Source organism: Macaca mulatta, chromosome 19 (genome assembly GCF_049350105.2).
Source record: "Macaca mulatta isolate MMU2019108-1 chromosome 19, T2T-MMU8v2.0, whole genome shotgun sequence".
NCBI lineage: Eukaryota > Metazoa > Chordata > Mammalia > Primates > Cercopithecidae > Macaca > Macaca mulatta.
Window position 1 is genome coordinate 6,650,061 of NC_133424.1, and position 24,864 is coordinate 6,674,924.

At 56.1% G+C, this 24,864-nt stretch overlaps 2 protein-coding genes across 9 annotated transcripts; one reads left to right on the forward strand and one right to left on the reverse strand.

Moving 5' to 3' along the window:
• Positions 1–492: 492 nt before the first annotated feature.
• NRTN (neurturin) lies at positions 493–24,133 on the forward strand. Of its 8 annotated transcripts, none has more exons than XM_077979578.1 (4): positions 493–708; positions 894–945; positions 18,935–19,507; positions 23,557–24,133. In XM_077979578.1, exons 3-4 carry the CDS (start codon positions 19,339–19,341, stop codon positions 23,979–23,981), a joined length of 594 nt encoding a protein of 197 aa, XP_077835704.1. In that variant the 5' UTR covers positions 493–708; positions 894–945; positions 18,935–19,338; the 3' UTR covers positions 23,982–24,133. The 8 variants fall into 8 exon arrangements, with proteins under 8 accessions (XP_077835704.1, XP_077835702.1, XP_077835706.1 ...); XM_077979576.1 differs by having other exon boundaries at positions 542–708; positions 18,880–19,507; XM_077979580.1 differs by having other exon boundaries at positions 542–701; positions 888–945; positions 18,880–19,507.
• LOC144337001 (uncharacterized) lies at positions 11,090–17,746 on the reverse strand. The gene is made up of 3 exons (XM_077979557.1): positions 16,441–17,746; positions 13,004–13,924; positions 11,090–11,554 (listed from the first exon to the last, which is right to left on the reverse strand). The coding sequence occupies exons 1-3, from the start codon at positions 16,456–16,458 to the stop codon at positions 11,540–11,542; spliced, it is 954 nt and encodes a 317-aa protein (XP_077835683.1). The 5' UTR covers positions 16,459–17,746; the 3' UTR covers positions 11,090–11,539.
• Positions 24,134–24,864: the final 731 nt, after the last annotated feature.

The following is a 24,864-nucleotide window of genomic DNA, read 5'->3' on the forward strand; positions in this document are numbered from 1 at the left end:
GGGCCATGGGTCTTAGTTCGCCAGAAGGGATCGGGGGGCCGTCTTGGGGCTTCGGATTTAGGCAAGAGGAGCGGTCGGGGATCCCCGGAATGAGGATGGGAAACAGCTAGTTGGGGGGGCGCCACTCTGGGGGCTTCCCTTCAGGGGCTTTCTTAGTGAAGGGACTTCTTGGCACCTCGTTCTCCGGAAGGGGACATGGGACCGGTTGGGGAGGTCTGGCAGAGAGGTCAGATCCTCGATAGAATGTAGGGGGCGCCGAGGGCCACAGGCACTGGCGTGGGGACAGCTGCGACTCTTAGACACTTTCGGAGGGGGTGTCTTGGGGTCCCGGCTTTCCCAAAGGGGCGCCGTCGGGGTTCCCGGGGCCGGAGGAGAAAGCCGTCTAAAGGGGGCTCTGTGGTTGGTTCCCGCGCCTCTGCCACCTGCGCTCCTCCGGTCCCCCTCCGGCGGGGACGGGGAGGGCGGGGAGGGCCGGGGAAACCCGAGCCACCGCCCCCAGCCCCGCCCCCAGCCCCGCCCCCGGCCCCGCGCCGGCCGAGCCGTCCGCGGCGGGAGCGGCGGAGGCGGCGGGAGAGCGCGCCGTGGAGCCGCTCCGAGCGCCCAGGTCCCTCGCGCCGCCGCCCAGGAGCCCCGCGCTGGGCGCCGAGGCCGCTTGTGCCGTCCGTGCGCCCCCGCGCCCCGCGCCCTCCGAGCCACCGGCCGTCCAGGGCACCCACCCCCAGCCCCAGCCCCCGCCGGGCCGGGATGGCCGCAGCCCGCGGCTAAGCGAGCCCGGGGGGGCCCCATGGGCCGGCCCGCGCCGCACCCCGCCCGCGGCCGCCCCCTCCGGCCCGGGCCCCCCCGGGCACCGCGGGCCCAGGCGACCCGGATGGCGGTCGCGGCGGCAGGGGCAGGGGCTGGGGCCGGCGCGGCCGCCACTGACGGGTAGTCCGGCGCCCACAGCAGGTAAGCAAGGGGCAGGCGGGGCAGGTGGGGGGTAACGGGGTACGACGGGGACGACCCGCCCCATGGACGGGGCATGGAGGGTGCTGAGGACTCCGAATAGACCAGGGGATTCCCTCCTGCAGCAGAGCCAACGGGTATATGAGGGAGGGGTCAGGGGGCGACAGGTCAGCGCGTGGGGAGGGGCGGGCGTGTAGAGCTAGATCCTAAGCGGCTCTCCAAGCCCGAATCCGGCCGCGGTGTCCTTGTCCGACGGGACGGGCGCAACCCTGCCTCCTAAGACCTCCGAGTGTGCATCTGAGGAAGGCACAGTACCCTCCCCAGAATTCCCTCCTCAGCCTCTAGGAGGGCGAGACCCAGACACCCCTTTAGCCATATGGTCTCCAAGGGGCCGCTGGGGGGCTTCCGGATCCCTCAGAGCCCGGGCGGGGGGCTGCCGTCGCGGCCCAGCTGCGCGAAGAAGTAAACATCTGTCAGTGGCGCGTTCCCTGCTCGCCGCCGCCGCCGCCGCCGGGGACACGGTGTCCTCCGGTGAGGGCCGGGCCCTCTGGTCTCCTGGAGCAGCCCGTTCAGCCACCAGAGGGCGTGAAACCCTTTGGAGTGTGGAGGGGGGGTCTCTTAAGGGCAAAGCCTGGATTTGAAGTGGGGGGAGGCTGTGCCTGCCTTTCCTGCTGTTTATAAAAGGTGTCTCCTGCAGGGGCATAGCCCCGAATTGTCCCAGGAGGTGGTTTGTGGATTAGGAGTCATTAGGCCCAAGGGGGCTGCAGACAGATTGGTGGGGAGGGGGGTGTGCTGGAGAGAGAAATGGCTATCCCAGGGTGAATGCCACCACTGCCCCCTCCCCAGAACGCATCCGTCCTCCCCACAGGCCTGTGGTTACCTGCAGGGCTGGTCATTGGTCCAGATCTGCGGAGCGGGGCCAGGGGTTTAAGGCAGGGGGTTGCAGGAGGCCAGACCCCTGACTTTCCTCCCTCCTGCCTGTCTCCCCTGCCCTTTCCCTGTTCTCTACATCCTTGTCCCTGTTCCATGGCCCTCTTTGTCTGTCTCTGAGTGCCCCGGGCTGAGGAAGCCTGGCTGGGGTGTGAGCAGCCTCAGAGGATGTCAGTGTGAGGCAGAATCCCACCCACACTGCCAGCTTCTCCCACCCCCAGCTTCTTGCCTTGGGGCCCTTTGGACACCCCTCCCTCCTCCCTTCATCCTCAGACTCCCGAGGTTCACAGCTCCGAAGCCACTCCACCCCCAGGGAGCTGCAAAAAGCTTCTTCTAGGGGTGCAGGGAAGAAAATAAAACATTCCCCTCTTCAACTGGGTACTGCTCTGAAATTCCACCATCAGCACTGGCCCCCTCGGGTTTCAGGCCTCAGCTTTCAGGGAGCAAACAGAGGATACAGCTTTTAAGAGTCGAGCAGAAGGGACTCAAAAAGTTTGCAGCGGGGCATAACACAATCAAAAGATTGTTTTGACAAATGTGTGTTCGTGGCAACGGTGTGGTTGACTGGTGTCAGAGTTGTTGGGTGCTGTCCTTCAAGGGAGCCAGATTTAGACCCAGGGACACAGGGCTGGGGAAGCTCAGTGTGGGGATGGAGGGGTCTACCTCAGGGTAGGAGGGTCAGAGAGGACTTCCTGGAGGAGGGGCCTCAGAGGTGGGGCTGTGAAGGATGAATAGGAGTTTTCCAAGTGGGAAAAAAAGCATTCCAGGAGGTGGGAATTGTGCATGCAATGATCTGGAGGCATGGAATAGTCAAGGTGCCTTGGTGAGTGTGGGAGAGACTGTTCTAGAAGGTTGGCAGAGGAAGAACTGGGCTGGGGTACTCAAGGTTGCATCCCTGGAGGTAGGGGCTAAATACACAGATTGGAGAGGTGCAAGCTGTTAATGTATCTGGAGTCACTGGGCTGGGCTATCTTTGCTGGGGGGCTGTGGGTTTCTCAGCGATGCATCTCCCTGGTCCTTCAAGGTGAGGCAGAGGCTCTGGGGCCTCAAGGTGGAGGTGGTGGCTGGGGCTCGGGGTTGGAGATGACAGGAGGCTCCCAAACCAGCCTTGCACTTGCAGGGCTGATAATGGCCTTGAAGGAAGCCTGAATAGGGAGTGGACGTGAATGGAGCATGTCTGCAGGAAGGGTCTCTCAGAGATGATGATGGTGGAATGGAGGGGTCTCCCTGTCAGATCCAAATGAAATCAGGCTTTGGGCGAGCCCTGGAAGAAATCAGACAGCGGGCCCAGCTTGCAGCGTGGCCCCCACTTCCCAAGTGGGGACACTGAGGCCCAGAGAGAGGGCACTGTTTGTTCTTAAATAGCACAGTGTGTCACAACCCAAGGCAAAATTTGAATTTGTGGAGATGGAAAAGATGATGGCTGGGTGCAGTGGCTCATGCCTGTAATCCCAACACTTTGGGAGGCCAAGGCAGGTGGATCCCTTGAGCCAAGGAGTTTCAGACTAACCTAGGCAACATAGCGAGACCCCATCTCTACCAAAAATACAAAAATTAGCCAGGTGTGGTGGCGTCCCCCTCTGGTCCCAGCTACTTGGGAAGCTGGAGTGGGAGGATTTCTTGAGCCCAGGAGGTCCAGGCTGCTGTGAGCTGAGATTGCGCCACTGCACTGCAGCCTGGGTGACAGCCTGGTTGACTCTGTCACCCTGTCTCAAAAGAAAAAAGACAAGATGATTGAGCTCACCTGTTTCCTGGGAAACTGAGGAGTGGTTCCCAGTCTCACCCAGTGTTAGGGTTTAACCTTCATCTGGGGTCTGTGCCTCAGTTTCCCTTTCCATCAGATGGCCAGCGTCTTGTGGTGTCCTGGCCGCTCCCGGAGGACCCATGCCGCTCAAGCCACCTGCTGGGCCCTGTGCCAGCTGCTTAGCCATGCCAGGCCTCATTAGGCTGATCCTGTCATCCCACCCCGGGGACCCCCCTCCTGCCAGCTCCAGATGCCTTCGAGGCCAGCCCTGGGGCAGCCTGGCCAGCCCCAAGAGCCTGGTGTGGTCAAGGTGGCAACTATATAGCCCAACCACAGAGGGCCAGGGCCAGAAACGGTGGGCCTAAGAAGCTGGCACACACACGCTCCCCAGCCTCCCTCCCCAGACGCAGCCAGGTGGCGGATGCAGGAAGAGAGAGCTCCAGGCGCCGGTGGGGGACTGCGGGACACTGACCCTGCAGGCCACAGGGCCCTCGTGACTTCCCACCTCATCTCCCTGTGCTGTCCCCTGGCTCCTGGAGCTCCAGCCACACTGGTCGTCTCGAACAGGCACGGTCCTGCCTCCGAGCCTTTATACGTGCAGCTCTCTGCCTGGAACACGCTTTCCAGATCTTCAATGTTGGCTTCTCTACTGTCATCCAGGTGTCAGCTCAAATGCTTCCTCCTCTGAGAAGCCCTCCTTGACTCCCCAGTCTAGAAGCAGCCTCTAGTCACTATGGCTTCATCCTGAGTTTTTTTGTTTTTTTTCCCAAGACAGGGTGTTGCACTGTCGCCCAGACTATAGTGGCGCAATCATAGCTCATTGCAACTTCTACCTCCTGGACTCAAGCGATCCTCTTGCGTCAGCTTCCCGAGTAGCTGGGACTACAGGTGCATGCCACCAAGCCCAGCTAATTTAAAATTTTTTTTTTGTAGAGACGGGGATCTCACTGTGTTGCCCAGGCTGGTCTCAAAATCCTGGGCTCAAGCGATCCTCCCGCCTCAGCCTCCCAAAGTGCTGGGATTCCAGGTATGAGGCACTTTGCGCCCAGCCCTATCCTGGTTTCTTGTTGTTGTTGTTTTCATGCTCTTGACATCTAATTACCTTGTTTATTTCATATTTATTATCTGCCTCCTTGACTGGATGGTGAATTTTTCGGGGAGGGGCCCAGGGTAGCCTTGGTTACCATCGAGTCCCTGGTCCCCAGCCAGGCCCTGGCACACAGTAGGCGTTCAATAAGTGTTTGTCAGGTTAATTCGTGTGCTGGAGGCAGAACCCAGCCTGGCACTCAGGACTTTCTGCCATTGGGGCCTTTTACTTGCTGGGTCTGCCCTCCTGTGTGTCTTTAAGAAAATCTCGTACCTCCCTGGGTCTCAGCGCCACTGTTCTCTCCAACAGCAGGGCCTAAGCCCCTCTCTCACCTCTCCTCTTGTTAACACAGGCCAGGAGGTTCCCAGGCAGTAGTTGCGGACTCTGGGAGAGAACAAGTTTGGAGTTGGATCCAGGTTCCAATCCCAGCTCAGACACTTAATACTTTTAATTAAAGACATTTTTTTTTTCTTTTGTAAAGACAGGGTCTCGCTATGTTGCCCAGGCTTGTGTTGAACTCCTGGCCTCAAGCCGTCCTCCCGCCTTGGCCTCCCAAAATGCTGTGATTATAGGCGTGAGCCACCACGACCGGCCTCAGCCACTTGCTTGCTGTGTGCCCTTGAACAAGCTACTTCTCTGCACCTCAGTTTCCCCACGTGGAAAACAGGGCTAGTAATAATAGCATGTTTTTCAGGGAATGTGGGAGAATTAAATGTAGGGAAAGACAGTCATCACAGTGTCTGCCTTTAAATAAATGGAATAGCCAACACTGCTGGGTGTTACTATTATTGGTGGTGTTATTGTTGTTGTCAGACAGGTCAGAAAGCACGTGGTTAAGAATATGGAGGTTATGGCCGGGCGCGGTGGCTCACGCCTGTAATCCCAGCACTTTGGGAGGCCGAGGTGGGCGGATCATGAGGTCAGGAGATCGAGACCGTCCTGGCCAACATGGTGAAACCCCGTCTCTACTAAAAACACAAAAATTAGCTGGACATGGTGGTGCGTGCCTGTAATCCCAGCTACTTGGGAGGCTGAGACAGGAGAATCGCTTGAACCCAGGAGGCTCAGGTTTCACTGAGCTGAGATCGCTCCACTGCACTCCAGCCTGGCAATAGAGCGAGACTCCATCTCAAAAAACAAACAAACAAAAAAGAAAAATAATATATAGGTTATCGGTGGGGTGTGGCGGCTCACACCTGTAATCCCAGCACTTTGGGAGGCTGAGGCAGGAGGATCACTTGAGGTCAGGAGTTCAAGACCAGCCTGGCCAACATGTTGAAACCCCATCTCTACTAAAAGTACAAAAAAATTAGCTGGGCCTGGTGGTGCGCCTGTAGTCCCAGCTACTCGAGAGGCTGAGGCAGGAGAATCGCTTGAACCTCAGAGATGGAGGTTGCGGTGAGCCGAGATCGTGCCACTGCACTCCAAAGCGAGACTTTTGTCTTGGAAAAAAAAAAAAAAAATAGAGGTTATGCAGCCATTGATTGGATAATAAAAGAAAAAAGAATGTGCAGGGAGGAGTGTTGGAAGTGAGCCTTTGAGGAATGAGTAGGAGTTTGCTGACCACCTGTGTTCAAATCCCAGTTCAACCGCTTAAGTTGTTTGAGCAAGTTACTTTACTTCTCTGGACTTCTGTTTTCCTGCCTACCAAATTGGGATAAAATAGTCCATACCTTGGTACAAGTTACTACATGTAAAGTGCTTTGAATGGCACTATAGTGTTGTTCATGAATGTTAGTTTCAATTATAATTATTATCATTATTATTATTAGAGACAGAGTCTCGCCCTGTCACCCAGGCTGGAGTGCATTGGAGCGATCTTGGCTCACCGCAACCTCCGTGATCAAGTGATTCTCCTGCCTCAGCTTCCCGAATAGCTGGGACTGGTGGAGTGCACCACCACACCTGGCTAGTATTTCTTTCTTTTTTTTTTTTTTTGTATTTTCAGTAGAGATGGAGTATCACCATGTTGGCCAGGCTGGTCTCGAACTCCTGGTCTCAAATGATCCTCCCGCCTTGACCTCCCAAAGTGCTGGGAATACAGGCATGAGCCACCACACCCGGCCCAGTTATTATTATTGTTATTATTATTTTTTATTTTTTTACTTTTTGAGACAGAGTCTCGCCCTGTTGCCCAGGCTGGAGTGCAGTGGCACAGTCTCGGCTCACTGCAAGCTCCGCCTCTTGGGTTCACGCCATTCTCCTGCCTCAGCCTCCCAAGTAGCTGGGACTACAGGCACCCACCACGACGCCTGGCTAATTTTTTTGTATTTTTAGTAGAGACGGGGTTTCACCGTGTTAGCCAGGATGGTCTTGATCTCCTGACCTTGTGATCCACCTGCCTCAGCCTCCCAAAGTGCTGGGATTACAGGCATGAGCCCCCACATCCGGCCTAGTTATTATTATTATTATTTTACCACTAGTATGATCCCAAAGGAGCCACCATACTCCTCCCTAGAAACCACTATTCCTGACCATCCAGCGCTCAGCTTCACTTTGGCAAAGACAGACCCAGAGTCCCTCAAGACAAGCTCATGGGCTGGGACTTGATGTCCAGGGTAGCAGGGAGCCAGCGATAGTTCTAGCAGTTGGGCAGCACTCAGTTTCTGTGCTGGGGGAAGAAGAGGAGAGGCTGGACTTCTTCCCCTGGCACCACCCGACACAAAAAGCCGCCCCCTAGGTTGGCCTCTGGCCCCTCAGACGCAGCATCGGAACCAGCTGTGCTCACCAGATGTTCCTGGTTTGCCCCCAGATGTGTGTCGCCAGCTTGCGGCTGTCCTGGCCGCCTCATCCCCCCATGGGGTGGGCCCAGGCCCTGGGGCCCTCTGAGGGAGGGGGCACATTTTTGTGGGCTGTGGAATTTGTTTTGTGTTTTGCAGAATCACTGAGTCTTGCCTCGAGAGGCCCAGACCCCTGGCCAAGTCTTGCCCCTCATGGGGCCTCAGCTTCCCTATCAGTGGAACCTCAGGGAACTTCCAGAGGCCATCTAGGAACAGGAGACCAGGAGGCTGCCCTAGGAACAGACCCAGCTGTGAGCCCTCAAGCTGTCGGCACTTGGGGAAAACAGAGGCACAGGGGCACAAGCACGTGTATGCCGCGGCGTTCACACACACAAGCACTTCCTCACTGGCATATGCTGGCTTCACAGCCTGGCATCCTCTGCCCGTGGGCAGTGGCAAGAGCCCAAGAGCCACTTGGTCAAGCTCTTCCAGGTCCTCCCTGGCTTTCCCACAGTGCTGGGTGGCACCCTTCATGCCCTATTGAAGATGGGAGGCCAGGCATGGTGGCTCACACCTGTAATCACAGCACTTTGGGAGGCAAAGATGGGAGGATCGCTTGAGACCGGGAGTTTGAGACCAGCCTGGGCAACATGGCGAGACTTTGTCTCTATTAAAAAAAAAACCTTTTTTTTATTCTAAAAAAAACAGATGGGGGCTGGGCACAATGGTTCACACCTATAATTCCAGTACTTCTGGGAGGCTGAGGTGGGTGGATCACCTGAGGTGAGGAGTTTGAGACCAGCCTGGCCACCATGGTGAAGTATAAAAGTTAGCCAGGCACGGTGGCACACACCTGTAGTCCCAGGTTGTGTGGCTGGGACAGGAGAATCGCTTGAACCCGGGAGCCAGAGGTTGCAGTGAACCGAGATTGCGCTACTGAATTCCAACCTGTGTGAGAGAGTGAGACTCCATCTCAAAAGAAAAAATACAAAAATTAGCCAGGCGTGGTGACAGGCACCTGTAGTCCTAGCTACTTGGGAGGCTGAGGCAGGAGAATGGCTTGAACCTGGGAAGCAGAGGTTGCAGTGAACTGAGATAGCACCATTGCACTCCAGTCTGGGCAACAGAGCCAGACTCTGTCTCAAAAAAAAAAAAGGAGAAACTGAGTCACAGGAGGACCAGGAGTGAAGTGGAGAGGAAGGAGAAGTGTGTGCAGGGCAGCACCCCCACAGGCAAAATTGTGCAGACTTGGGACCTGCAGCAAGCTCACGCCTCTGTAAACTGAATGCTCGAAGTCAGCCCCGTGCCCTGCAAACACTTAGCCCAAGATGTGCCTCTAGAAACTCCCATCCAGCAAAGACAGTCATGGGCACAGACACCATGCTCACAGGGCTAGGCAAGAGGAGGGGACCCGGGCCGGGCGCGGTGGCTCAAGCCTGTAAGCCCAGCACTTTGGGAGGCCGAGACGGGCGGATCACGAGGTCAGGAGATCGAGACCATCCTGGCTAACACGGTGAAACCCCGTCTCTACTAAGAAATACAAAAAACTAGCCGGGCGAGGTGGCGGGCGCCTGTAGTCCCAGCTACTCGGGAGGCTGAGGCAGGAGAATGGTGTGAACCCGGGAGGCGGAGCTTGCAGTGAGCTGAGATCCGGCCACTGCACTCCAGCCTGGGCTACAGAGCGAGACTCCGTCTCAAAAAAAAAAAAAAAAAAAAAAAAAAAGGAAGGGATCCATGGCTTGGGGGTGGCCGAGATGGGTAGCAGGGAAGGGTTTCTGGTGGAGGGGCTGTAGGAGCTAGGGCTTTCAGGGTAGAGTAGGAGTTTGCCAAATTAAGATAGACCTCAATTCCAGGCCTCCCCAAGATTAGAAGAGATGCCTACATGGAGAGAGGTCCTCCGTTTCTTCCTCTCTCAGGTGCCACTCTTTGAGACCGGGAGTTCTGTAGGACAGAGGCTTTTATCCCTGGGACTGGGTGTGCCCGGCAGGTGTCCCCTGGGAAGTTCGGTGCGAAGGGATGTGGGGGTGCCAGGGCGTTGGCTGTGCATAAAGATAATGAGCAACATTTCCTGGCATCACCAAGGAAGGTGCCAGAAACACACACCCTTGGGCCGGCTGTCTGTTGCTTGGATTGATTGGAAGGGCCTGTGTAGCTGTGCGACACTGAGCTGCTCATTGCTTCTCTCTGAGTCCATTTCCCTTCCTTCCCCAGCTCTAGGGATTGTGTGGCCTCCAGCTAGAAATGGAGGTCTGTCCTAGGTCCTTCTTGCTGCAGCTCACACTGCTACGGACCGCCCCCTCCACTGAGGAAGGAAGGAGGCTTCTCTCCCTCCAGGCAATGCAGGTTCTTCAAGATCTCTACCTTTTCTCCAGGACTGGGAAGGGACCTCTGGCCAGGCCCTGCACAGGCAGCGTTGACAGCACGCGAGATCCCCACGGGGTGGACGTGGGCGGTGGTCAGGGCGGGGCCATTCCCTCCTGAGTCCCCCCGGCCTCCTCTGCTTCCCCTCCTCTCACTCTCCGCCCACTGTGTCTGTGCCCCCTGGAATGTTTGCAGCTGTGGGCGTTGGTGGCGTGTTCACCTGTGCACCCCTGCGTGTGTGAGTGTGTGGCCAGGAGGAGGGGTCTTGGGGACCTTGGCCAGAGCACAAATGACAATGGATGCTCTTGTACCTCCAAGTGTGTGTCTCTGTGAGACCAGCATACCACGTGTGAGTGGGGAAAACCTCAGTGTGTGTGAGTGGGATCATACTTGAGTGTGAGTGTGAAAACACCCTAGTGTGAGACTGTGGGATTGTTCAAGTGTGTGAGTGTGCAAACACCAGCACGTGGCTATAACGTTTCAGCACAAGTGTGAAAGCACCCAAGTGTGTGAGTGTGATTTTTTTCTTTTTTGAGACGAAGTCTTGGTCTGTCGCCCAGGCTGGAGTGCAGTGGCACGATCTTGGCTCACTGCAACCTCCACTCCTTGGGTTCAAGCAATTCTCCTGCCTCACTTACTCTCCCTAATAGCTGGGATTACAGGCATGCACTACCATACCTGGCTAATTTTTGCAGTTTTAGTAGAGACGGGGTTTCACCATATTGACCAGGCTGGTCTCGAATTTCTGACCTCCAGTGGTCCGCCTGCCTCAGCCTCCCAAAGTGCTGGGATTACAGGCGTGAGCTGCTGTGCCTGGCCAATGGTGTCTTTTAAAAATTTATTATTTTCTATTTTTGTAGAGATGGGGTCTTACTGTATTGTCCAGGCTGGTCTCGAACTGGGCTGAGGCGAATTCCCCGCCTCAGCCTCCCAAAGTGCTGGGATTATAGGCGTGAGCCACTGAGCCTGGCTGTTTCACCAGTATTTCTGCTAATGTCCTCTCTCTGTCCCAGGGCCCATCCAAGATCTCAGATGACATTTAGCGATCCCCTTTGGCCCCTCCAATCTGAGACTCCTCCTCCATCTGTCCTTGTCCTTCATGACCTTGACTCTTTTTGTCTGTTCTCTTCTCATCTTCTTTTATTTTTTTCCTTTTGCAATGGAGTCTCACTCTGTCGCCCAGGCTGGAGTGCAGTGGTGCAATCTCAGCTCACTGCAACCTCCGCCTCCCAGGTTCAAGTGATTCTCCTGCCTCAGCCTCCTGAGTAGCTGGGATGACAGGCATCTGCCACCACGCCCGGCTAATTTTTTTTTTTTGTATTTTTAGTTGAGACGGGGTTTCACCATGTTGGTCAGGCTGGTCTCAAACTCCTAACCTCAAATGATCTGCCCGCCTCAGCCTCCCAAAGTGCTAGGATTAGAGATGTGAGCCACCATGCCCGGCCTTGTCTTTTCTTTTCTTTTCTTTTCTGAGACAGGGTCTCCCTATATTGTCCAGGTTGGTCTCAAACTCCTGGCCTCAAGCCGTCCTCCTGCCTTGGCCTCCCAAAGCACTGGGATCAAAGGCATGAGCCACCTTGCCGGCCAGTGATAGTGTTTTGAATGGAGGTGGAAGCATCCAAGTGTGTAAGTGGGTCATGTTTGAGTGTGACTGTGAAAACGCCCTAGCGTGTGAGCGTGATGTATTCAAATGTGAGTGTGAGAACACACTAGGGCATTCACGTGGCGGTGTTCTGGTATGTGGGTGTGATTGTGTTAGAATATGTGAGCCTGGAAACATCTGAGTGTACATGGGATCATGTTTGGGTGTAAGTATGAAAATACTGGCTGGGTACAGCGGATCACACCTGTAATCCCAGTGCTTTGGGAGGCTGAAGCGGGAGGATTGCTTGAGGCCAAGAGTTCGAGACCTGCCTGAGCAACACAGTGAAACCCCCTTTCTACAAAAAAAAAAGAAAAAGAAAAAAAACTATATATATATATATATATATATACCCACCCACCCACCCCCACACACACAAATATAGCTAGGCATCGTGGTGCACACCTGTGGTCCCAGCTACTTGGGAGGCTGAGGCAGGAGGATCACTTGAGCCCAGGACTCAGAGGTTGCAGTGAGCCGAGGTTGCACCACTGCACTCCAGCCTGGGCAACAGAGTAAGGTTCTGTCAAAGAAAGAAAGAGAGAGAGAGGGAAGGAGGGACGGAGGGAAGGAGGGAGGGAGGGAGGGAGGGAGGGAAGAAGGGAGGGAGGGAAAGACAGAGAGAGAGAGGAAGGAAGGAAGGAAGAGAAAGAAAGGAGGGAAGGGAGGGAGGGAGAGAGGGAGAAAAAGAAAGAGAAAGAAAGAAAAGGAAGGAAGGAAGAGACGGACGGAGGGAGAGAAAGAGAAAGGAAGGGAAGGGAGGGAGGGAGAGAGAGAAAAAGAAAAAGAGAAGGAAGGAAGGAAGGGAGAGAGAGAGAGGAAGGAAGGGAGGGAGAGAGAGAGAGAAAAAAAGAGAAGGAAGGAAGGGAGAGAGAGAGAGGAAGGAAGGGAGGGAGAGAGAGAGAGAAGAAAGAAAAAAAGAAAAAGAGAAGACAGGCAGGCAGGCAGGCAAGTGTGTGAGTGTCATCGTGGTCAAATGTGTGATTGTGTTTGAATGCGTGTGGAAAAATCCAAGTGTGTGTGAGTGTGAAAACACCCTGGGATGTGTGTGTAACCCTGTTTGAGTGTGGAAGTGTGAAAACAGTGAACGTGGGAGTGTTTTGTTTTCTTTCATTTCGAGACGGAGTCTCACTCTGTCACCCAGGCTGGAGTGCAGTGGCGTGATCTCAGCTCACCGCAGCCTCTGCCTCCCGGGTTCAAGCGATTCTCCTGCCTCAGCCTCCCGAGTAGCTGGGATTACAGGCGTGCACTGCCATGCTCGGCGCTAATTTTTTTTCTTTTTTGAGATGGAGCCTCGCTGTGTCGCCCAGGCTGGAGTGCAGTCGTGAGATCTTGGCTCACTGCAACCTCCACCTCCCAGGTTCAGGTGATTCTCCTGCATCAGCCTCCTGAGTAGCTGAGATTATAGGCGCCCACCACCATGCCTGGCTAATTTTTGTATTTTTAGTAGAGACAGGGTTTCATCATGTTGGCCAGGCTGGTCTTGAACTCCTGACCTCAGGTGATCCACCCACCTCAGCCTCCCAAAGTGCTGGGATTACAGGTGTGAGCAACCGCACCCAGCCAAATATGGGAGCATCTGAACGTGCAAGTGTGCTCGAGTGAGAATACTTGAGCACGTGAGTGTGATTGTGTGTGCATGGGCAGTGTGTGTGTGTGGGAGTGCGTGTGCACGAGTATGAAAGAACCTGAGTGTGAGGACATGAGATGGCTTGGTGTGAATGAGTGAGATGTCTGGGTGTGAATGAGTGAGAAGACTGGGTGTGAATGAGTGAGATGGCTGGGTGTGAATGAGATGGTTGGGTGTGAATGAGTGAGAAGACTGGGTGTGAATGAGTGAGATGGCTGGGTGTGAATGAGTGAGAAGACTGGGTGTGAATGAATGAGAAGACTGGGTGTGAATGAGTGAGACGGCTGGATGTGAATGAGTGAGAAGGCTGGGTGTGAATGAGTGAGATGGCTGGGTGTGAATGAGTGAGAAGACTGGGTGTGAATGAATGAGAAGACTGGGTGTGAATGAGTGAGACGGCTGGATGTGAATGAGTGAGAAGGCTGGGTGTGAATGAGTGAGATGGCTGGGTGTGAATGAGTGAGAAGACTGGGTGTGAATGAATGAGAAGACTGGGTGTGAATGAGTGAGACGGCTGGATGTGAATGAGTGAGAAGGCTGGGTGTGAATGAGTGAGATGGCTGGGTGTGAATGAGTGAGAAGACTGGGTGTGAATGAGATGGTTGGGTGTGAATGAGTGAGAAGACTGGGTGTGAATGAGTGAGATGGCTGGGTGTGAATGAGTGAGATGGCTGGGTGTGAATGAGTGAGGACTGGATGTGAATGAGTGAGATGGCTGGATGTGAATGAGATGGTTGGGTGTGAATGAGTGAGATGGCTGGGTGTGAATGAGATGGTTGGGTGTGAACGAGTGAGATGGCTGGGTGTGAATGAGTGAGAAGACTGTGTGTGAACGAGTGAGATGGCTGGGTGTGAATGAGTGAGAAGACTGGGTGTGAATGAGTGAGATGGCTGGGTGTGAATGAGTGAGATGGCTGGGTGTGAATGAGTGAGGACTGGATGTGAATGAGTGAGATGGCTGGATGTGAATGAGATGGTTGGGTGTGAATGAGTGAGATGGCTGGGTGTGAATGAGTGAGAAGACTGTGTGAACGAGTGAGATGGCTGGGTGTGAATGAGTGAGAAGACTGGGTGTGAATGAGTGAGATGGCTGGGTGTGAATGAGATGGTTGGGTGTGAATGAGTGAGATGGCTGGGTGTGAATGAGATGGTTGGGTGTGAACGAGTGAGATGGCTGGGTGTGAATGAGTGAGAAGACTGTGTGTGAACGAGTGAGATGGCTGGGTGTGAATGAGTGAGAAGACTGGGTGTGAATGAGTGAGATGGCTGGGTGTGAATGAGATGGTGGGCACACAAGTGTAAGCCTGCAGGTGTGCTGTGTGAGATGGGGGATCTCGCTATGTTGCCCAGGCTGGTCTCAAACTCCTGGGCTCTGGCAGCTGTGGGTGCTGGCAGCATGTTCACCTGTGTACTCCTGTGTGTGTGGCCAGGAGGAGGGGTCTCAGGGCGCAGATGATGACCTGGGCTAGATTGCAAATGACAGTGGGCACTCCTGTACCTACAAGTGTGTGTCTCTGTGCAGATGCACAGGTACAGATGCCTCCCCAGGCGAGGGCCTCTGGGACACAGGCACATGCATTGTGCACACCCAGCCCCCTCCCTGTGCCCTCCGCCACACCCACATCACCCCCAGCTGGTCGCGTCCGTGCCAGAGACAAACCAGTTAGGTGACCCCCGAGAACAGAGAGGCCCATTGTTCATGGCTGCTAATCAGCCCTGCCTGCTGGGCCCCCTCCGCCGATGGCCCCCCAATTTCCTGCCCTCCACCAGAGCTCTAGGTGGGGAGAGTCTGAAGCTCCAGGGCCTCCGGGGATCCTGTGACCAGGCCATGCTGGGGCTAGGCCCTTGGTAGAAACAGACCACCACAGCCCAAGGCTTGTTCTAGTCCAATGGGGAAACTGAGTCACACCACTCTAAGACTTGAATGTGTGGACAAGCAGGGTAGAGGGGGTCCAGAGAGGTCCAGGGCCCGGGTAGGTTTCCTGCCTGTCTCCCCCCTCCTACCACCAGCATTCAAATGCCGGCTCTATGACCTCGGACAGGTCACTTCCCAGCTCTGGGCCTGTTTCCCATTCATACAGTGGGGATAAGGGTATGACTTGCAGCCAGGCACAGTGGCTCGTGCCTGTAATCCCAGCACTTTGGGAGGCCAAGGCAGGAGGCTCGCTTGAGCCCAGGAGTTCAAGACCAGCCTGGGCAACACAATGAGACCTCATCTCTACAAAAAATTTAAAAATTGGCCGGCATGGTGTCTCACGCCTGTCATCCCAGCACTTTGGGAGGCCGAGGCGGGTGGATCACCTGAGGTCAGGAGTTCGAGACCAACCTGACCAACATGGTGAAACCCCATCTCTACTAAAAATACAAAAAATTAGCCAGGCATGGTGGCGCATGCCTGTAATCCCAGCTACTCGGGAGGCTGAGGCAGGAGAATTGCTTGAACCCAGGAGGTGGAGGTTGCAGTGAGCTGAGATTGCACCATTGCACTCCAACCTGGGCAACAGAGTGAAACTGCATCTCAAAAAACAACAACAACAACAACAACAAAAGAACACACACAAAGGAATGAAGGGGATGGGTTTGACATCTGACAAAATGCTGCTGCTGCCATCTGCTTCCACAAAACCTCAAGAATGGAATGTCCTGCCCATGGCCCACACACAAGGCCCTGCACGAGCTGCTCCATCCTTCCCAACCTCCCCTCCTCTCTCTCTTCCCCTGCTCACTCTGCTCAGACACACAGGCCTCCTCACTGTTCCTTAAACACGCCAGGTGTGGGCCTGCCCCAGGGCCTTTGCACAGGCAGTGCCTCTGCCTAGAACACCTGCCCCCAGATTTTCTTATGACTGACTTCTTATACTTGGGTCTTAGTGCATGCGTCACCTCCTCAGGGAGGGCCCCCCTGCCCACTCCCAGTGAATCTAGGCCCATTCATGACAGTCACCTTGTTTGTTATGCACTAACTGTATACTAAGCCCAGAGACTTCAACTGTGGTCTCTTTTTCATCCTCCCAATAAACCCATCCATCCATCCATTCACTCAGACATAAAACTCCGGACCCTCCAATTTAGAATCTGGGCCACCCAGTGCCTAGCTTTTTTTTTTTTTTTTTTTTTTTTTTTTTTTTTTTTGAGATGGTGTTTCACTCTGTCACCCAGGCTAGAGTACAGTGGTGGTGTAATCTCAGCTCACTGCAACCTCTGCTTCCCGGTTTCAAGTGATTCTCCTGCCTCAGCCTCCCAAGTAGCTGGGATTACAAGTGCATGCCACCTCACCCAGCTAATTTTTGTATTTGTAGTAGAGCTAGGGTTTCACCATATTGGCCAGGCTGGTCTTGAACACCTGACCTCAGGTGATCTGCCCTCCTCAGCCTCCCAAAGTGCTGGGATTACTACAGGCATGAGCCACCATACCTGGCCAGCCTAGCTTCTTTGTGTTAATTCATTCATTCATTCATCATTCAGCAAATGTCTATGAGCGCCTATTCTGTGCCACTGACCCAGCTGGGCTGGCCCTGGGGGAGAATCAACTTCCCCTGCAAATTCACTCTCATCAGATAGATCCCCAGGCTGGTCTAGGATTTGTTTAGACGCCCTCATGTTGGGGAGCTCATTCCTTACTAAGAATAACCACCACCAATACCAAAGAGTCTCAAGTACCAGCAATAGTGGCGAGGCAAGTTCTCGGGGTGACTACAGCATCTGCTCCCAAGCCCAGCCCATATGGTGTGTGCTGTGTCAAAGAACCTGCGTTCGAATCCCATGTCCTTTTCTAGCCCTTGGACAAGCCCCTACCCATTTTGTGCCTCGGTTTGCCTAGCTGTAAAATGGAGATAGTAATGCCTCTCTCGTGGGCTCAGCACCGGGCCTGTTACACAGCTGGTGCTTAATAAATGTGTCTTGTTACTTAAGGTCTGGTGTGCGTAGCTCCTGTGGTCCTCATCCATGGGGGTGAGCGGGGTAGAGAAAGGGCAGTTCGAGTTTCTGCGCATCAGGACACAGGGCGCAGTCCATGCAAATGAAATGCGAATCCCACGCAAATAAATCTATGCGCGGTGCAGGGCAGCGCGCAAAGCTGGAGGTACAAGGTGCATGCACGGCGGGGGGGGCACCTGGGGATCACGAGCCGAGCCCAGGCCCGGAGGCGCTGACCCACATCCAACCCAGCTTTCAGCGCTCGGTGTAAATGTTTACACCTGGCCGGCTGCCAGGCTCCTTGCCACCCCACACTAGGCAGCCGGGAGGGGGAATGTAAACTCGGGCTGGGGGCTGTGGGACGCTGGGGAGGAGCCCAGACAGCATCGGGTGTGGTGGGTGTGTACATGTGAGTTATTAAATGCTGACTACATGCAGTGAGAAGGATGCCACCAGGCACTCACAGCACCCAGTGCCCGAATGGGGAAAGCTCAGGGCATTGCTGGGGGCCCACTAGCGCCCCTGCACCAGCCAGAGGTTGAAGTGAATAGGGTAGGCAGTCATAGAAGGCTTCCCGGAGGAGGCGCCCTCCAAGCTGAGATTGCAAGGGGAGTGGGAGCTAGGTACAGTGGCTCATACCTGTAATCCCAGCTCTTTGGGAGGCCAAAGTGGGAGGATCACTTGAGCCCAGGAGTTTAAGACCAGGCTGGGCAACATTGTGAGACACCCCTCTCTATTAAACCAAAAAATAAAAAATAAAAAAAAAAATTAAAAATTAGCCAGGCATGGTGGCTCACGCCTGTAGTAGTCAATCCTAGCTACTAGGGAGGCTGAGGTGGAAGGATCGCTTGAGCCTAGGAGGTGGAGGCTGCAGTGAGCTGTGATCACACCACTGCATTCCAGCCTGGGTGACAGAGCAAGACCCTGTCTAAAAAAAAAAAAAAAATAGAAAGAGAGAGAAAAAGAGAGAGAGAGAGAAAGGAAAGAAGGAAGGGAGGAAGGGAGGAAGGGAGGGAGGGAGGAAGGAAGGAAGGAAGGAAGGAAGGAAGGAAGGAAGGAAGGAAGGAAGGAAGGAAGGAAGGAAGGGAAGGAAGGAAAGAAAGGAAAGGAAAAGAGGGAGGGAGGAAGGGAAAGAAAGAAAGAGAGGAAGTTGGGTGCGGTGGCTCACACCTGTAATCCCAGCACTTTGGGAGGCCGAGACGGGCGGATCACGAGGTCAGGAGATCGAGACCATCCTGGCTAACACGGTGAAACCCCGTCTCTACTAAAAAATACAAAAAACTAGCCGGGCGAGGTGGCGGGCGCCTGTAGTCCCAGCTACTCGGGAGGCTGAGGCAGGAGAATGGCGTGAACCTGGGGGGCGGAGCTTGCAGTGAGCTGAGATCCGGCCACTGCACTCCAGCCTGGGCGACAGAGCGAGACTCCGTCTCAAAAAAAAAAAAAAAAAAAAAAAAAAAAAACGAAAATTAGCCAGGTGTGGTGGCGGGCGCCTGTAATCCCAGCTACTGGGGAGGCTGAGGCGGGAGAATCACTTGAACCCGGGAGGTGGAGGTTGCAGTGAGCTGAGATCACACCACTGCACTCCAACCTGGGCAACAGAGCGAGACTCCATCTCCAAAAGAAAAAGAAAATGAAAAAGAAAGGGGAGTGGCAGTGGGGAGGGAGGGAAGAAGTGTTCTCCAGGGAAAGACCTGTCTGTGCAAAAGCCCGGAGCTGGGACTCAATGTCCAGGGCAGCTCTGGTCCATTGCTAACTACTTCTGGGCCTGCTTATCCAACTGGATGGGAAACAGGCTCAGAGAGGGGCAGAGTCAATGGAGGACACCAGCGTGTAGGGAACAGTGACAGCCCCGGATTCCTGCCTCCAGACGATCCTAACCACCACCCTCCCCGCGCCCTTGTCCTACAGTGCCACCTGCCGGGAATGACCTGTCCTCCTTTCACTCTTCCCCCTGGCTCCTCAGCTGCAGTCTCTCTGGCCTCCTCGCTGTTCCTGGGATACGCCACGCTCAGTCCAGACTCGGGGCCTTTGCACTGGCTGTGTCCCCTGCCTGTGATGTCATTCTTCTCTGCCTGGTCAACTCCTACCTTTGTTCAAGTCTGGACCCTGTCATCGGCTCCTCAGGAAGGCACTCCGGGACCCCCAGATGGGGGTGGTTCCCTGTGACTCCTGGCACGGAGCCCAACCCCTTCCTTGTTCAATGGTTCCTTGAGGGACCATTCCCATGTGATTATCGACCATTTGGCAGGCGTTGTTCAAAGTCAAAAGGCCCCACACTGAGTCCTGGCCCAGCGCCCTGCGCCTGTTCGTTGCTGGAGGGACAGACAGGGGGCGTGCGGCGGACCATCCTGTGCCCGCAGGCTGAGGATGCAGCGCTGGAAGGCGGCGGCCTTGGCCTCAGTGCTCTGCAGCTCCGTGCTGTCCATCTGGATGTGTCGAGAGGGCCTGCTTCTCAGCCACCGCCTCGGACCCGCGCTGGTCCCACTGCGCCGCCTGCCTCGAACCCTGGACACCCGGATTGCCCGCCTGGCCCAGTGTAAGCTCCTCCTCTGTGTGGGGTCAGATACCCCCAACGTAAGGGGTAGAATTTCAGGCAGTGAAGTGGGAGGTGGCGGGGGTCATAAGTTTTTAAAAGATAGTGCCAGCCGGCCAGGCACAGTGGCTCACACCTGTAATCCCAGCACCGTGAGGCGGGCGGATCACTGAGGTCAGGAGTTCGAGACCAGCCTGACCAACATGGTGAAACCCCGTCTCTACTAAAAATACAAAAATTAGCTGGGCGTGGTGGTACGTGCCTGTAATCCCAGCTACCCGGGAGGCTGAGGCAGGAGAACTGCTTGAACCCTGGAAGCGGAGGTTGCAGTGAGCCGAGATGGCGCCACTGCACTCCAGCCCGATGACGGAGTGAGACTCTGTCTCAAAAAAAAAAAAAAAAAAAAAAAAAGGATAGGGCCAGCAAGCCCCGTTGCAGGGAGGCAGGGACAGACATCCTAAAAGATTATTCAGGGCAAGGCATAGTGGCTCCTGCCTATAATCCCAGCACTTTGGGAGGCCGAGACAGGAGGATCTCTTGAGCCCAGGAGTTCATGACCAGCCCCGGCAATGTAGTGAGACCCCCATCTCTACAAAAAACTTTAGAAATTGGCCGGGCGCGGTGGCTCAAGCCTGTAATCCCAGCACTTTGGGAGGCCGAGACGGGCGGATCACGAGGTCAGGAGATCGAGAGACGATCCCGGCTAACACGGTGAAACCCCGTCTCTACTAAAAAATACAAAAAAATAGCCGGGCGAGGTGGCGGGCGCCTGTAGTCCCAGCTACTCGGGAGGCTGAGGCAGGAGAATGGCGTAAACCCGGGAGGCGGAGCTTGCAGTGAGCTGAGATCCGGCCACTGCACTCCAGCCTGGGTGACAGAGCAAGACTCCGTCTCAAAAAAAAACAAAAAAAACAAAAAAAAAACTTTAGAAATTAGCCAGGTGTGGTGGCGCATGCCTGTAGTTCCAGCTACTTGGGAGGCTGAGGTGGGAGGATCACTTGAGCCCACGAGTTCAAGGCTGCAGCGAGCTATGATTGCACCACTACACTCCAGCCTGAGCAACAGAGCACGACTCTGTCTCAAAACATTATAATAATAAATACATTTTCTAAAAAAAGATGGGGTGGAGGGAGGTTGCAAATTCCCCCAATGGCCTGGTGGAGCTAGGGTGACTTCTGGGAACTGGGGTCTTTCGGCTTAGCTGTCACAAGGAATTAGGCTCTGCCCTGAGGTCTTGTGGGGGCCAGATGGAGATTAGACCCGGGCATTCGCCCGGTTGGCCCCCGCAGCGCAGCGGTGGGGGGGCGGTGGGAGGAGTGAGAGGCTGGATCTGAGGTCCCAGTGATCTGCCCCAGGGGACAGGGACCAAGGGGAGGCGGGAGATGGAGCGGGAGCTGAAAACCAGAAGAGAGACCCAGAGATTTGGAGGGATGGGGGGGGTGGAGAGAGAGAGGAGAGACAGGGCTGGGGGCACAGACACGGGCAAAAGCACTGCTATAGGGACACAGAAATGCCCACCCTGAGGGCAAGACCCTCGCCCAACTCCCCACCAATCCCTAATGCCTGCCCCACTGCAAGTGCTGTGCGGTGAGAGTGGTGCCTGGGCCCTGACCCCTGTGCCCACACACATGTCCATGCGTGCGCCTGTGTGGGCATCTGAGACACAGACGCCGGCAGGGTGCGTGTGCAGTGCCTTTGGGTGTGGGCCATGAGTACGCCCGCGTGCACGTCTGCGCCCGCCCCTGCCAGCCCACACAATCCTCTTTTCTTGTCCTTACAATGCACAAGGGTGGCCTCCGGCACGAGCTCCACTTCTGTCCTCCCACCACTTCCCTCTCTGCAAGTGGCACGAAGTCCTTCCTAGGATGTTGGGACAGAGACCCGGGTGGGGCTCCAAAAGCCAGTGCTCCAGGACTTGAGGGGGGCAAAGCAGGAATGGAGGAATTTCAGGCACTGGGGAGGGTCAGGGCCCATGGACGGGTGCCTGCCTGCCCTACGGCAAAAAGGGAGCTGCCACTGAGTCCCCAAGTCCCCATGTTCTAGGCTCCATGGTGGAATTTCAGGCTGGGGACTTTGTGTTCTAGCCCCCTGTGCAAGCAGCCAGCCCTGTTGCAGAGAGGCAGGGACAGACATCCCAAAAGATTATTCATTGTTGCCGGGCGCGGTGGCTCACGCCTGTAATCCCAGCACTTTGGGAGGCCGAGGTGGGCGGATCACGAGGTCAGGAGATCAAGACCATCCTGGCTAACAGGGTGAAACCCCGTCTCTACTAAAACTACATAAAAATTAGCCGGGCGCGGTGGCGGGCGCCTGTAGTCCCAGCTATTTGGGAGGCTGAGGCAGGAGAATGGCGTGAACCCGGGAGGTGGAGCTTGCAGTGAGCCGAGATCGCACTACTGCACTCCAGCCTGGGCGACAGAGCGAGATTCCGTGTCATTAAAAAAAAAAAAAAAAAGATTATTCATTGTTGATAAGGAATTCAGATTTAGCCGGGCATCTGTATTGTATCTGGCAAGCCCACAAATGTCTGCTTCGATGCACCCCTCTAGGGTTGGGCGTGCCCCTAACTAACCCCCCAGCACAGTCCCGGCCACTCCAGTCCTGCTCCATGGCTTTAAGAACACGGACTAGGTTGCTCAGTCATCGGCCACCCCCCCGCACCGACTTCCCACCCTCTCAGCCCCAGCCAAGACAGAGATCATGCAAGCTTCATGGAACAGACAGGGCAACTGAGGCCTGAGGTTGCAAGTGGCGAAAGTGGCAGAGTCAGGCTCGGAGGCTGGGTTTGTCTTGTTTCTGAGACCCCCTGTGGGAACAGACATCTCCTCCCCTACCAAACCCCAGGAGACAGACAGCCCCTCCTTCCCCAGGGCCACCTAGAGGCTCATTCTTTTGACAGCCAGGTGCACCAGCCCTGGGGGCAGGTGGGGACTAAACTCAAGATTTCCTCTCCTAACCACAAGCATGACTGCCACCTGCTCTGGGGCTGGGAGTCCCCTGCCTTCTGGTCCGCCAGTAGCGCTGCCTGTCATTCCAGCGTCTGCACTTCTCTCCTGGGGCTTCGGAGTTTGGGGGTGGAGCCAGCGCTTGGGTAATAAATTTAGGCTGCCAGGCCCTGGGAATCGGTGACTTGGGCACCTCCTGGTGAGTGTGGGAGAAGGCGGCTGGACCTGGGCCAAACTTGGGTGAACGGTGAAGGCAGGAAGAATGTCCTTTAAGCCCGTCTCTCTCGGCCACCTGGTAATGATGTGACCTTGGGATGGTCCGTTTTGTCACCTGTCACATGGGGGTGGCCCTGACAGTAGCTGCTGTCACTCCATGGAGTGGGGGCCCCACACAGGCCTCGAATGCAGTAGGCTGCAGTACCTGCTGCTCCTCTGCATTCTGAGAAACCCACCCCGATTCGTTTCTTGGATAGGGAAACTGAGGCTCCACTGCACAGTGGGGCAGCGGGATGGAGGGAGTCTGAAAAACCCGGGAACTCAGAGCAAACGTCAAGGCCTGAAGAAGGGGCTCTAGAGATAGAGACCTATGACAGCCTCACTAAAGAGGGATGGGGCATGGGAAGCAGCCCCCCCCTCCCCGTGCTGCCCAGAGAGGGTGCACCAGTGTCCTGGGGCAGCCCAGCATAAGGGCAGGGTCCATATAGATTTGCGATGGAGGATGAGGAGAGTGGAGCAACAATGGGGTGAGAGAGAGGCCCAGAGGAGGTGAGTTAGACACCCCGGTCAGCTTAGCTCAAGGTGAGACGGGCTGGAAAGCAGCCCAGAAAGAATGAACCAGGTTCTGGGCAGCCAATATAGGCTCAGGGTTCAGAAAGGGGTGCTGGACCAGCGTAGGGGTGTATGTACGTGCCCTCCAGTGCCGCCCAGAGAGGGTGCATGAGCAGCTCAGCAAGAGGGTGTGAAAATTTGGGATCTGGGAGACGAGAAGCCGTCCAGGTCTGGCGTCCCAGCAAGGGTCTTCGTTTGCAGAGGTACAGGGAGGGTATGGGGCTCCCTCCCATCCCTTGCACCCACTGACCCGCCTCCTTTCTCTTCCTCCCCTCGCAGACCGTGCACTGCTGCAGGGCGCCCCGGATGCGGTGGAGCTGCGCGAGCTGACACCCTGGGCTGGGCGACCCCCAGGTCCGCGCCGTCGGGCGGGGCCCCGGCGGCGGCGCGCGCGTGCGCGCTCTGGGGCGCGGCCGTGCGGGCTGCGCGAGCTGGAGGTGCGCGTGAGCGAGCTGGGCCTGGGCTACGCGTCCGACGAGACGGTGCTGTTCCGCTACTGCGCAGGCGCCTGCGAGGCCGCCGCGCGCGTCTACGACCTCGGGCTGCGACGCCTGCGCCAGCGGCGGCGCCTGCGGCGGGAGCGGGTGCGCGCGCAGCCCTGCTGCCGCCCGACGGCCTACGAGGACGAGGTGTCCTTCCTGGACGCGCACAGCCGCTACCACACGGTGCACGAGCTGTCGGCGCGCGAGTGCGCCTGCGTGTGACCCTACCTCACCCGGCCGGCGCGGCGGCCATTCTCCCCGCCCCGACGGCACCACCGGCCGGCCCCGCGACAGACTGCGCGTGCGTAGAGCACGCCGGCGCGGCCCCGGGACTCTCGCGATAACTGTACTGAGATAAAGTGTGGGAACTCGAACTGGCTCGTGATTCACCCTCGGCTAGGGGCTCGCGGGTGGCTCGCGTCGCTGTCTCCGCCGGGAAAGCGGGGACCAGTGGGGGGCCCAGCTGCAGGGTGGTGGGAAGATGCCGTTTGCTTTGGGGGAAGGGTAGATGCAAAGTGGCTCCAGTTTATGGCAGACAAAAAGGAAAAATGGGGTGAATGGGGCTAGGTTGGCAGGGACCGTCTTTCCTGCCTCCCTACGGGTCCCTCTGCCCGTCCCGAGCGTGTCCCGGTCCGTACCTCTTTCCTGTGTGGGTTTCTGGGGAGGGGGAAGGGGAGCTACGCTCCGGATGAAGAGACCGAGGTCTAGGTGGACCCAGTTTCCCCAGCTTGTTCCCTGCCGCACCTCCCTTCCCCAGCTTATTCCCTTCCGCAGTGTGGGCTTCTGGGATGAAGAGTCTGAGGTCTAGGTGGACCCAGTTTCCCCAGCTTGTCCCCGACTGCACCTCTCTGCTGTGTGGACTTCTGGAGAGGGGGAAAGGGAACCACACTGCGGGTGAGGAGCCTGAGGTCCAGGTGGAATCAGTTCCCCAGAGTCTCCCCGTCCGCACTTCTCCCGCTATGTGCGCTTCTAGGGAGGGGGAAGGGGGAGCCACTCTGGGTGAGGAGACTGAGGTCCAGGTGGACCCAGACCTCCCTTACCCGACGGCCTCCTCGGGCCGGTCTTTCCCCACCAGGGTGAGCTGAAAGCCACTATCTCCTTCCCT

Bases quoted from the DNA above. Each gene is read 5' to 3' on its own strand.
- NRTN (XM_077979578.1), top strand. From the start codon at position 19,339: ATGCAGCGCTGGAAGGCGGCGGCCTTGGCCTCAGTGCTCTGCAGCTCC. The intron at 19,508-23,556 runs GTAAGCTCCTCC...CTCCCCTCGCAG, and splicing joins GATTGCCCGCCTGGCCCAGT to ACCGTGCACTGCTGCAGGGC.